This window comes from Panthera leo, chromosome B2, assembly GCF_018350215.1.
Source record: "Panthera leo isolate Ple1 chromosome B2, P.leo_Ple1_pat1.1, whole genome shotgun sequence".
Classification (NCBI taxonomy): Eukaryota; Metazoa; Chordata; class Mammalia; order Carnivora; family Felidae; genus Panthera; species Panthera leo.
The window spans coordinates 78,077,136-78,090,418 of record NC_056683.1 but is presented as its reverse complement, the minus strand read 5'-3'; the positions used below and the strand labels follow the sequence as shown (position 1 = coordinate 78,090,418).

Here is a 13,283-nt window from a genome sequence, read left to right as displayed (position 1 = left end):
ATAGGTTGTTATAAAAGAAATGTTTCCTTAACTAAGACAGAAAGAGAATCATTTGGCAATCATTAAAAACAACCATCCTGCAGGGCAATGTAGAGTTCTGCTTCATCATGCAGAAAGCCAATAATTCCTGGTTAAGTACTGATTATATAAAGGTCTGATTGAGAACAGGCTATAAGGAGAAACTGGTCAATCCATGGCTAATGCAAAAATCCTCTAAATAATGAGTTCTCAAGTTTTAAACAGACATTGTCATAAATTAGCTTTTAAAAATACTCAAAAATTCAAACCTGCATATGTCAATGAAAACTAGAAGAAAATAAAAAAGCTTACAAAAAACTATATTCACAGAGATTATCTACTTCAAAGACAACACAACAAAGCAATCATATATGGTAACAAGTGAAAGAGAAACCAAAAATATGCATAATTCTTCCCACACCTTGATATTTCATGTTAGATGCCACTTCCTCCGTGAAACTGCTCGATCTGCTCAGTGGAGGTTAGCACTCTAGACCTCACCTGTCATACATCACAGACTTATTCCCCTGTATTGTAATTGCCTACCTGTCCACCTTCATCTCTCACTTAGCCAAAATTCAGTGTAGATAAGAACTAGGGTTATCTTTGTAATCAGATCGGTGGCTCCACATATCAAGCATCAAAAAAAAAACCCCAACATTTTTTGAAAGGATGAACAAGGCAATGGCCCTGCACTGACAGTTTCATGACCTCAGGCCTTAGTGAACAATAGTTTCTTTATTTACAAGTTGGTTCATGTAGGGGAGCACTTGGAAGTTACAGTGCCTTTTGTGGAACACCATGCTCTTTTCTGTGTCAAAATGGGTAAATTAAATTATATCATATAGTTAGAAACAACTTGAGTAAACTAAAATATATATATATATTTTAAAGATGTATTATATACTTCAATATTTTTATATATCATCTATATTTTATATATTTATACTTCTTTTTCAAAAGAAAAACAGTTGTCAAACTAAGATTAGCTATTTCTGAATGTTTAACAGTTTTAACATTTCTTAGCTACCAGCTCGTTTTCTAACAAAAAATAGCAGGCACTAAAAGTTTGGTGAAGAAAAAATGAAATACAAATTCAGATCTTTTCTGTCCACTGAGATGAAAAAACAAACAAACAAACAAACAAACAAACAAACACTATTCACTATTAGCAGTAGAATATCTTGTTCCAGTTTTGGAACCAATCTGAGATTAACTGCCTCAAGACATCCAGCTTCTCCACCAATAAAGCCTTTTCTTTTCTTTCAATAGCTTCATTTTTTTCCTCAAAATTTTGTACCTTCTTCTTACTTCCCTTTATTTTCTAGAACAGTGTTTCTCAAAGTGTGGTCCCTTGGCCCATCTGTCCAAATGCGGTGGAGTGTTTATTAAATGCAGATTCCTTCTGTCCACCACACCCCAGTTCCAAAGGATTCAGAATCATTGGGGAGAGGGCAAAAGTATACATGTTTAATACACCTCAGCTGATTCTTATGTACACTAAAGCCTGAAAATCATTACTTTAAAAACAGCAACTATCAACATCTTTTGCTATTGAATGAGCTTCAACAATTCAGCTCGTTGATTTCACCACAAGTGTACAGATGACTATGGAGGACCTGGCATGATGCAGATTCAGGACTAGCAATCCTTGTTCTAAGAAAGAAACTACATTTTAACTGTACAGTCTCATATACCTTCTGCACAGACAAATCTAGATCATCAAAAGCTAAATTATGCTATTTAGTAAGCATCACATGGACTGTGGAGCTGTGCTATTTTTCATTAACTAGATCTTTAAATCTCATCTAAAGTTGATCTGCAAATTCAGGAAACAATGTATTATTTAGATTCCAAATCTCTAGTCTCTTTCAACTAACCTAAAGTGATCAAATGTTAATATTATTACTTGGGTCATGTTTTTTTAACTCAGTGAAAGCTGAGCTGACCTATTAATATATTACTGTTTAACTCAAAAGCCTTACTCAGAAATTAGAATAATTTCTTTCAGCCTAAATTCCTTTAGCTATCAATCAACTTCAATTTATAAATCTGTTTGTCCAGCAAACTCATAAGGTTATACTTCGGATAAGCAGACCAGACACTGTGGCTTCTTTCATTTATATGTCTGTACTCTGTGCCAAGATGCCTAGTGTCAGGATGGGAAGGGGGTTTTGCGGCCACAGAAGCTTGTTTGGCTGGTTCGTTTTAACATTTGAGGTGTGCTCTGAACATGGACTGCTGGCCACAAACCCACAGAAATTACCTTTTATACTACCTCCCAAATAATTGGAATAGGGCTGAAAAACAGACTTAACTTTGAAGATTCAGATTTAAATTCCAGCTGTGTCAACTGCATAAAAGTCACTCAGTGTTTCCAGTTTTGGTTTCCTTATTTGGAAGAAAATGAGATAATCCTAGATAAGTAATTCTCAATTGATGGGGCAAGGGGCAGAATAAATTCCCCTAAGAAGACAGGCACACTTCTCATTACTCTCAGTCCAAGAATCATTGCATAGCACTCCATGGCTACTGATGTGAAATCACAGTACTTTACAGGTCTAGCTGATCCATCATGTTCCTGTAAGTTAAAACTCTAAGGGTATTTTATCAATACCCTTAAAACCTTACTATGGAAGCAAGGTTTTTTGAATTTCAAGTCTGAAAAATGCTCGGTCAAGTGTTTGATTTCTAGATGGCTGTTTAGAAATTCTCTCTAATAGAAAGGTAAATTTTTCCTCTTAAGGTCTTTCAGAGCTGACCACAAGAAGCCCAGTGCACTCACGTAGCTCGCTGCTGGGCTAGCACCATTTTTACTACTTCCGGTTCCCAAATGGTGTCTTAAGTATATCCTTATATAATAATACATGCTTGGTAAAAAATTAACCAACTCATATCCTGCATAGGGATGTGGTCTTCATGCTCCAAGAGTTGACTGAAAGAAGAAAGGCTATGGAAGACATGCAGAACCACTGCACTCCTGTCAAATTATGGCCTTTTATAAAGGCATAACTGCCAGCTCCCCACGTGTACATCAATGTCTGCTGCATACATTTTAAAAATAACTGTGATATACAATTCTGTAAGTCTTTTTCCACTCATGAATATATGATATTTTCAACATTACAAATACCACGTAAATACACTTTAAAACTGAGATAATTAGCAAATGACATATTAGTTTCACGTGTACATGATCTGGTATGTGTATATACTGTGAAATGATCACCGTAAGAAGTCTAGTTAACATCCACCACTGCACATAACTATAAATTTTCTTTCTTGTGATGAAAACTTTTAAGATTTACTCTATCAGGAACTTTCAAATATGCAATACTACATATCACCATACTATAAATTACATCCCCAGGGCTTATTTTATAACTGGAATTTGTACTCTTTGACCACCTTCAGTCATTTTGCCCACCCCCCCACCACTGGCAACTACCAATCTGTTCTCGGTATCTGAGTTCAGTGTTATAGAGGGACTTCCTAATTCTTATGGCTGAATAATATTCCACTATGTGTGTATATGTGCATTTTTCTTTATCCATTCCTTGATTGATGGGCACTTGGCTTGTTTCCATGTCTTGTCTATTGTGAATAGGTGCAATAAACATGGGAACACTGGTATCTTGAGTTGGCATTTTCATTTCCTTCAGATAAACACCCAGAAATTGAATTGCTAGGTCAAATGGTAGTTCTATTTTTAATTTTTTGAAGAATCTCCACACTGTTTTCCATAACGACTGCACCAATTTATATCTCCACCAATAGGGCACAAGTATTCCTCACCACCACTTGTTATTTCTTGACTTTTTGATAAGAGCCTCCTAACAGGTGTGAGGACATATCTCATTAAGGTTTTGATTTGCATTTCTCTGATGACTAGTCATGTTAAGCATCTTTTCATGCACTTATTGGCCATCTGTATGTCTTCTTTGGGAAAATGTCTGTTTAGCTCCTCTGCCCATTTTTTAATCAATTGTTTGTTTTTTCTATTGAGTTGTAGGAGTTCTTTATATATTTTGGATATTAAACCCTTATCAGATGTATGATTTCCTAATATTTTCTCCCATTTAATAGGTTGCCTTTTCATTTTATTGATGGTTTCTCCTTTACTGTTTAGAAGCTTATTGGTTTGATGTAGTCCCACCGGTTTATTTTTGCTTTTGGTATCAAAGCCAAAATATCATTGCGAAGACCAATGTCAAGGAGGTTCACTTATGTTTTCTTCTACTTTTGTGGTTTCAAGTCTATTTTCAAATCTTTAATCCATTTTGAGTTGATTTTTGTGACTGGTGTTAAGAAAGTGGTCCAGTTTTCCCAGCACCATTTATTAAAGAGACTGTCCTTTCTCTATTATCTGTTCTTGCCTCCTCTGTCATAAATTGTCTATATATGTAAGAATTTATGTCTGGGCTCTCTATTCTGTTTCATTCATCTATGTGTCTTTTTTTATGTCAACACCATACTGTTTTGATTACTGACTGTAGCTTTGCAATATAGCTTGAAATCAAGAAGAACGATGCCTCCCACCTGTGTTCTTTCTCAAGATTATTTTAGCTATTCTTTTGTGGTTCCATACAAATATCAGGAATTAAATACTTTTCAATGATCACAAAATATTTCACCAAGTTGATTTATGATTATTTAAACATGTCAGTTTCCATATAAAAGGGATTTTTCAAGAGAAATACTGCCTTTAAGGAACTTAACAAAAAAAGTCAAACTGGAAATGTTTCTAGACTATGTTTCTACAGGACCTCAGTTTTTTTTCCCAAGTGACATTCAGTGATCATTTTAATCTTATTTTCTCTCATGATGTGAATTGTTTGAAGACAGGTGATGGGAATATCTGGTTTCCTAAATTCAGATGATTCTTACTTAGAATGCCTAAACTGACAAGTGTCCTTGACTTCTTTTCCACATCTAATCTGCACAAAAGGAAAAGAAATCCATTCTGGACATTCCCAGATTCTTGGTAGTGCCCAGACTCTAAGCTGTCTTTGCTGTACCTGACATATTTCATCCTTAATGCTTTTTATATTCCTATGTTTCTGACCTCAGTTTAGCAAAATGACTGAAACTTCACTTTCTATTTATTGCTTCTGCTTTACTCAGATCCCCAAGCCCATACTTTAGATCTTAGTAAGAATAGTGGAAGGTACAACAGCTGTGAAATCAGATCTGGATTAGAATTCTGGTTCCATCAACAACTAGGAGATCTCAGGCAAATTCTAATTCCTATATATGCTTCAGTATTCTGAGTTGTAAAGTGTGGATAATAGTATCTGCCACAAAGGTGTACTTGTGTATTAGACAGGAAAGTTTACTGAAAGTGCCTACCTAACACAGTGCCTGACACACTGCAAGCTTTTATAAACAGTGGTTACGACTGTCACCATTACTATTATTGCTCATGTTTCCTTAACCTAGTTTGGAATTGGCATTCTTGACCCTTGACTTGTACCCCAAGATTACCGATGCCAAAAAGATGTAGAAAGAAAAAAGCAAGCCCCTCTCTGACAAAGGAATCTATGAATTTAAGACTATTCAACTGGAAAAGGAAGACAATCACTAATCACAAAAATTAAAGAGGAAACTCAGCAAGAATCAACTAGGTGTTGAGGCAGGAATGTTGACTTGAATAGAAAGCAAATGAAGTCTCCGTTGACATACAGAAGTACACAGAAATCTCTTACTGGCATTTAAAAAACTGAAATAAAACAGAGCTTTTCAGTGGCAATCTAGTTTCCATGGGGAGTTATTTTTCCAGATAGCATAAAATTAGTTTCCTATCTTAAGCTGCACCTGCTAGATCACTGACATTTGTATTATTAAGTCTCTGGACCTAAAGTGCTTTCAATGTGAATTTTCCTCCTACTGTGCCCATCTGTTCTTTTCTTGTGGGCCCAGAGGAAGCCAAGACTTAATAAATATTCAATTCTCAGACTTCTTTATGATATTTTCATATAAGCATTTATATTCACTGAGGAAAATTATAAGTGTGCGTGCAGAAACTTAACTCACACTTGATTTTCCTTTCCTCATTTTCCAAGTGGTCATTATTTTTATGGAAGACTAAAAAGTCAACGTATGTATAAGTGAAGCCAAGAAAAACAAATGATTATAACTTTAAAAGGTAAATTTGTCAGGGTGGTAAGTGATCTCTGATATGTGACAACACCAAGATGTCTTATTTATATAATATTAGATAAATTTATGATCTCCCGTGCTAATGAAAGCAGGGCCAGCTCAGATGGGGGTAAGGCATCAAGGCCACTGCCTCCTCATCGCTGGTCCTCAAGTTCAGCAGTGACCTCCTTCACAGGACACATTTCACCAAGTGATGCTGCAACTCCACCCATCCTGGTTGGGGCCATGGTGAGATCACTTTCCATGACTACTTTCCCTGCCATGCCATCAAGCTGGCAAGATTAAAATTATCCATACCTAAGCCCTCCTCAGGTAGTGTCAATATTTGACTAAATGCTCATTTTACTTTAAAAAGCACAAGTTCAGGACACCTGGGTAGTTCTGTCAGTTGAAGTACTGACTCTTGATTTCAGCTCAGGCATGATCCCAGGGTTGTGGGATCGAACCCCGTGTCAGGCTTCAGGCTGAGCATTGAGCCTATTCGAGATTCTCTCTCTCCCTCTGCCCCTCTCCCCCACTCACAATCTCTCTCTAGGAAAAAAAAAATCACAAGTTCAAAAACAAGGTAAAACCAGCAAAGAAATGGATGGTTGCTACATTAAAACCACCATAAACCACAAACAAGTTCAAGGTATTTACAAATATTAGACACAGCATGGCTACTTAAAAACCCCTTGGCAGGCAACATTCTGGAGGAAAGGGTTATTTATTGACAGGCTTACATCAGACAAAACAGAAAAAAAAACAAAACTACCTCAGCAGCTGCAAAGCTGATGCATACTCCTCTGAATCCCATATGTTCTTTTCTAAACAAGTGCAGTACAGCTCTCTGATCTGTAAGTAAAAAGCACACTTGTAAGGAACCAAAAGTGATGTACTAAGTTACACACTGCTCATTTGACAAAATCATAAATGGTCAAGACAAAAAAATAAATATTATTAAAAACAATCATTTTCTAAAACAAAACAAAACAAAACAAAATCATTTTCTTTAGAGGACAACAGACTGGGCACACATCACATAGGTCAGGCTATATAAGAATACCATTTACATAAAAGCAACATGAGACTACATTGGGACTGGCTGATAATACTGATCACACTGCAATAAGAAAATAATAAAATAAAAGCAATATGTGATTATTAAAAAGAAAGCTTAATGGCAGAAATCCTTTCATAAACAAATCATTCCTATGTATTTAGATTTGTTCTCTAAACCTTTATTTATTTACTTATTAGAGAGAGAGAGAGAGAGAGAACATGAATGTGGGGGAGAGGAGCGGGGGTGGGGGGGAGAGAATTCCAAGCAGGCTCTACACTCAGCCTGGACCCCAACACCCCAACACGGGGCTGGATCCCACAACTCTGGGATCATGACCTGAGCCGAAATCAAGAGTTGGACGCTTAACCCACTGACCCACCCAGTACCCCTGTTGTCTAAACCTTTGAGGTAGGATGCAAATATTTAGGAATACAGAATTATTCCACTAACATCCACTCTCTAGCTGGTTCACAGGTTTAGAGTATGACACAAAGGCCAGTGGGGCATAATTTTGCAAGGGCAGAAATGCTGTTTCCCTTTTAGTTCTTGGTGGAATGCAAGGTTAACCATTAAGCATTCTCAAACAGATTCTTTTTGCTATTTTGATAAAGTGGGGGGATCAACTCAGTATACATGACAAAGAAGTGTGAAAGAAAAAGGTTAAAATGCCTTAGGACAAATACATTGGGGGGCGGGGGAGGAGGGGGGAAGCAACACCACTGGGATTCATGTGGTTGTTTCTAGCTGTGGCCATCAGAACAAAATATACTGCTTCAATTACCAGTAATGTGTACAGCTGGAATGGATTTAGATTGTGCACTCAGTGCCTGATTTGGATCCATTTCAAATTCTGATGCCTGAATGCTGCTGAAATCAAAGCAAGAAACTACTGATATTCCTACTGCAGACATTCCAAATGAAGAAGTTCTGGTTACCTGTCGACCCAATGGGTACTTGGGAAGAGAAGAGGTGAACTGATGAAGACATCTCAAAACCAGGAAGTAATTTGTATGGTAAACATGTAAGTTTTCTAGTAATGATTGTATTTCCTCCTAAAAATCACAGAATACATTACAAATATGTAAGTCAGTAATTAAAAGAATAATAAAATCTACCTCACGAATATATATATATAATTCCTGGAAAACTGGTGAGAAAAGATGCAGAATTACAAATTAATTTCCTTAATTTTGAGAATTAGTAACACACACAAAATCTAGGATAAAGGCTGGGTATTTCTGATTTAGTATCAGGTCTGGTGATATTTTACACACACCAAAATTAGTCCTGTAGTTTCCTTCTATCTATAGCACTGCCATTATAACTTGGCTTCCCACAACACAAGTGTGCAAAAAAGCACCCTGCTGGATGCCTGCTTGTGTCAGTCACCCAGTATGTGCCACAGCGAGGTAGGCCTACCACCCTCTACCTTGCTGGCATCAGAAGGGTGAGAAGATCACTACAGAGCCCAATACCAACATCATTAACAGTTGCTGAGGTTACACTTAAGGCCTATGCTTCTCTTAAAGTACAATTAGAACTGTGTTTCAAAGAAAGACTACAGAAGAAACACCACGGGTGATTCTGATAAATGCCTGCTTTTTGTTGAGAATTTCTAACACTGGTTTTATTCGCTTTACTAATTAAAAAAAAAAAAATGAAAAGAGAAATCTAAAGCCATCAAGCTTTAGAATTTAGACTCCAACAAGTATAATATGGGAGATAGTGTCTTAAGAAACTTGTGGATGACTAATCCCACAAATCAGTTTCAAAAGGGCTTTTTTGTGGGGGGGCGGGAGGGGTATTATGTTTTCTAGAACCTTCTGAAACAGTTTAGAAATGATTTTAACACACTACATTCTATCAACATCCAAGTATTTTTCAGACCTCAAATACTTTTATAACTGCTTCATCCTGTAACATTCTCTTAAAAGGATTATGATCTGTGGCATGGTCTTCACATTTTTTTCTTCTCTGTAAGTCAAATAAAGGACTTTAACTGCCGGGCTGCGGTTTTTTTCCACCAGTAATATCTTGCAGATACCCATTATTTTTAGCAGTCAAGCCTGCAGAAAATAACACCTCAGATACGAATAAATTCAAGCAAACCTAACCTATAAAAAGCAACAAATCTGATATATTTTCCTAAACTCTAATGCACTTAGAAATCAATTCCTTCATCAGCAATCTATAGATTATTACCTGAAAGCACAGGGCAAATGAAAAAGCTTTCAGAATCAAAATGTTTTTCCTCCCAGTATTTGAGTTAGTTGGTAATTTCAAAAATCTAGGTCTCCTATCCTAACAAAGGGTACTTTAACCACCACTGGGAGAGTACACTCAGCTCTAATTTTACTCTATGCTGTAACATGGAGAGTGCATAAAGCCACTAATTATTTGCCTTAATGTATGCCTGAAGAGCTTTTAAACAAAGAAAAGTATTCTGGAGGGAAAGGAATCTATTACTGATTAATAACCATACTTCATGCTTCTTGAACTACCTATTCCTTTTGCTTAGTGGAGTACATGCTTTTGTGCATGTACAAATAATGGGTGATGCAGAACTGAATTTACTCAGAGGGGGAGGAAACTGAAATACTTTACACCTTGTGGGCAATGTTGCACACTCGAGGGACTATGCCTTGGGTAGGGGTGGAAGGAGGATTATGCACATGCTCTTTTTCCAGATGATCTCAGTCCCTTCCTACCTCTGCGTGATTACATCCCTGTGCCCAGTGGAATTCTAGCATTTAAAACATGTTTTGTTTTGTTCACATAACACAGCATACTATTTTATCCAATGCCCAACTGAGGAAATGGAGTTCTGGTTCCAACACTGCAAGTAAAACTAGCTATGCTGGACTTCATGAGAAATCTGCTATACCCTTCTAAGGGATTTTTCAAGAGTTAAGTTATTTTGACCATCCCACACTTTTGCCTTATGTATTGACTCTGGAACTACTCTCTACATAAGATTCCATTGTTATTCACATCTGTGTTCTTATCAGCTGCAGCAGAAAACATCCAAATGATTAACTTTCTACATGACACTATTCTCTAAATCCTTTGTCTTACTGAGATTCATATCTGCAAATGCTTCTCTCCAGGCCAATTCTTAATGCACTTTATGAACACCTTTTTATAGGTTTTGATGCTGAGAAAATTCTCCACTTAATGCTTACAGCAGCATCACACTATGCACATGTGAAAACAAAGCCTGTTCAAATAGTAATCTTGTTTTCCATTCGTTAAATTTTTCCTCTGGAATCACAGCCATACACTGGTCATGGCTGCCACTGTTTTATTTCATAACTGTGGTTAGGATGATTCTTTTTAACAGAGATATACTTTGCCTAGTAATATTCATTATTTCCCAAAGAGATATGCTTTCTTCTTTTCTTGACACATGAAGACCTCATGGTCTTTTCTGATTTTTGATAAAGAGACGCAAACAAAGATATTTCTCTGATATCAAATACAAAAGAGCAGCCTCCTTGCTCCTCTTCAAACATCAAGACAGGCTCCAACCTCAGGTCCTTTCCACTTGCTGTCTCGCTGCTGTTTGGAATTCCCTTCCGCCAGATTCCTGCATGGCAAGCTCTGTAACTTCCTTTAGTCTTTATTCAAAATTCACCTTCTCAGTAAGGTCCTTATTTAAAATGTCAATCCAACTCCCCATGCACACTGAACTTCACATTCCGCTTTTTTCCTTCATTGTTTTTCCTTAGCAACACAGATATTTTACCTACTTCTTTTGATAGCATGTAAGCCCCATGAAGGCAGAGGTTTTTGTCAGTTTTGTTCACTCCTATATTCTCAGCACCCAGATTAACACCTGGCACACAGTGGACCCTCACGAACTTTGTTGAATGAGGAAGTGCATTAATGAACGGAGGCCAACATGCACTCAGTCTCCCTTCTAAATAAGAGCAACCACTTGTTGTCTTGCTGGATGTGGACCAGATTTACTAATTTTTCAACAAAAGATGGAAGTCTGAATTTGTAATGTAAAATGTCTCAATTTGTAAATGTTGACTCAGGGTAAAAAAAACAAACAAACCACTACGGACCTAAAAAGCCACATTTATATTAGGCTGTGGGTGGCCAGTAAATGTATAGTATACCCTTTTAAATCAGCCATCTCCAATCACATCAATCTTGTCTGTCATTCAGTCAAAATCATTCATGTATTCTTGTTTACTTACATGACAAGGCCCCTATTTTTACTGAGCTGGTTACTTTCTTTGGAGAGGAAACCAATACCTATGTAAAATTTAAATATATATAGGTAAAGAAAATATGATCAGACAGAATTATATTTGCCATGATGCTTAGTTTTTGCAATTCTCTTCTACTTTCCATAGTATTTATTACTTTTGTGTCCAGAATGTTATGTATGGGGTGAAGAGTGACACCAGGAAGATTTAAAGTAAGTTATGTAAAAATGGCTGTAAATCTTTATAATATGTTCCTTTCAATCAATTCACTGATAACAAAAGCTGGTAAAACAGACACTGGATTTTAGGAATAAGAGGTATCTGCTGTCCAAGAACACAGCATTCTCTTAGTTATCATCTTGCTAGAACAAAGCATGATTTTTCTCATTACGGAGAAATTTTGACCAACAGTGTTTGGTTCCCAGTGTCTCATCACATGACAGCCAGCTCCTGGAGTGCCAAAGCATGGCTTTCTCCCAGCACTAGTGTGGCCTGTGTGCTTCTCCTCTCATCTGCCTCAGCCTTTTGTTCTCTGCGTTCCCACTGGGCACTTCAGACCAGCAGCATTTGATGAAGGGTTTGCACTGAAGCTGCCCGTTCCTGCCGCACTACTGTGCTAAAGCCTAGCTTGTTTGATCACATGTAGTAGTTTGTTTCCAGTCATTTTCTTCCTTTCTTCTCTTTTCTTTTAATTATTTCTCCTAATAGATTTTCCCCCTCCTCCTGCCCTGTCTGTCAAAAGAAATAGAAAGAAGAGGTGGAGGCAAAGGTAGGTGAAAGGCAGGTTACCACCAAACTCATGAAGTAATTCTGTGCCTTTTGTTCACGAATCACCATGAAAAGCATACTAAATGGTGAAAAGAAATCTACCACTAACTTGCTCTGCGACCTTAGATATTTCACTTCCTCTCTCTTGGTTACATTTCTTCATTTGTAAAATGAGCATATTCAATCAGGTTATCTTTCTAATACTAACAAATTACAATTCTAACAAGTCCAAGACCTACTTCCTACTCTCAACCGATTTAAAATCTAGCTGAGTACAGAGGGAATAGAGACATAAAATATTAACAAGTCAGAATAAAAAACTTCACCTGTCACCCGCAAGAGATTGAATCTAAGTTGAAAGGGGTTGAAACCAAGCCAAATAGCTTTAAGGAAGATTTGAATAAAAATATATAAACAGATTTTCTTATGTGAAGTACGTGGAATTAGTCATTTATTAAATATACTAAGTATAATGTAACTTCTTGACAAGACAGGATCAACATGAACAGCCATTACCGGTAACAGAGAGGGTGTGGTTGGTGTAGTCAGCACAGGATTAAAATGGGCCTAATCTTAGATATGGTGTTGAGACTTGCTTTTTTTAAAAAGTATTTTGAAAATAAAGTGTGTATATGTGTGTGTGAATGTTTCCTTTTCTAATTTGAGCAGCAGCATGTAGTGCTCCATGACACCTGGCCAAAGCTACCTCATACCAAGTAGTTTTCTAAGCCTCCTACAAATTATCTTCACTGTTAACTTGCCACAGTATTTGGAAAGCTCATTTCTGACTTCTCAAACACTAATACAGAACCTTAGGCACCTTCTCATCACCCTATACTAATTCTTCAATGAAGCGTCACAGAAAATGTATGGCCTATGATGTCAGATCTGGGTATTAATGCCAGATGTACCATTTGCTAATTGTGACACTTTAGATAGGCAAAGTTATTTAATCATTTTGTGACTCTCCTCATCTATACAAAGGGATAAAAACATCTGTCATATGTGGTGGCTGTGACTGAAAATGAGACAATGCATAAAAACTATCTACTAATTGGGAAAAGCTGTTAATATTCCAT

General features: G+C 36.9%; 1 protein-coding gene across 4 annotated transcripts in view; it reads right to left on the bottom strand.

The window, feature by feature from the left end:
- ORC3 (origin recognition complex subunit 3) overlaps positions 1–13,283 on the bottom strand; it is a 62,420-nt gene that overhangs the window by 17,305 nt on the left and 31,832 nt on the right. For all 4 annotated transcript variants that reach the window (XM_042939326.1, XM_042939323.1, XM_042939324.1 and 1 more), the window contains exons 12-13: positions 8,155–8,271; positions 6,932–7,011 (exon numbers count right to left, since the gene is read on the bottom strand). In XM_042939326.1, the coding sequence (XP_042795260.1) occupies positions 6,932–7,011; positions 8,155–8,271 (197 nt within the window). The remainder of the gene's footprint in view (positions 1–6,931; positions 7,012–8,154; positions 8,272–13,283) is intronic.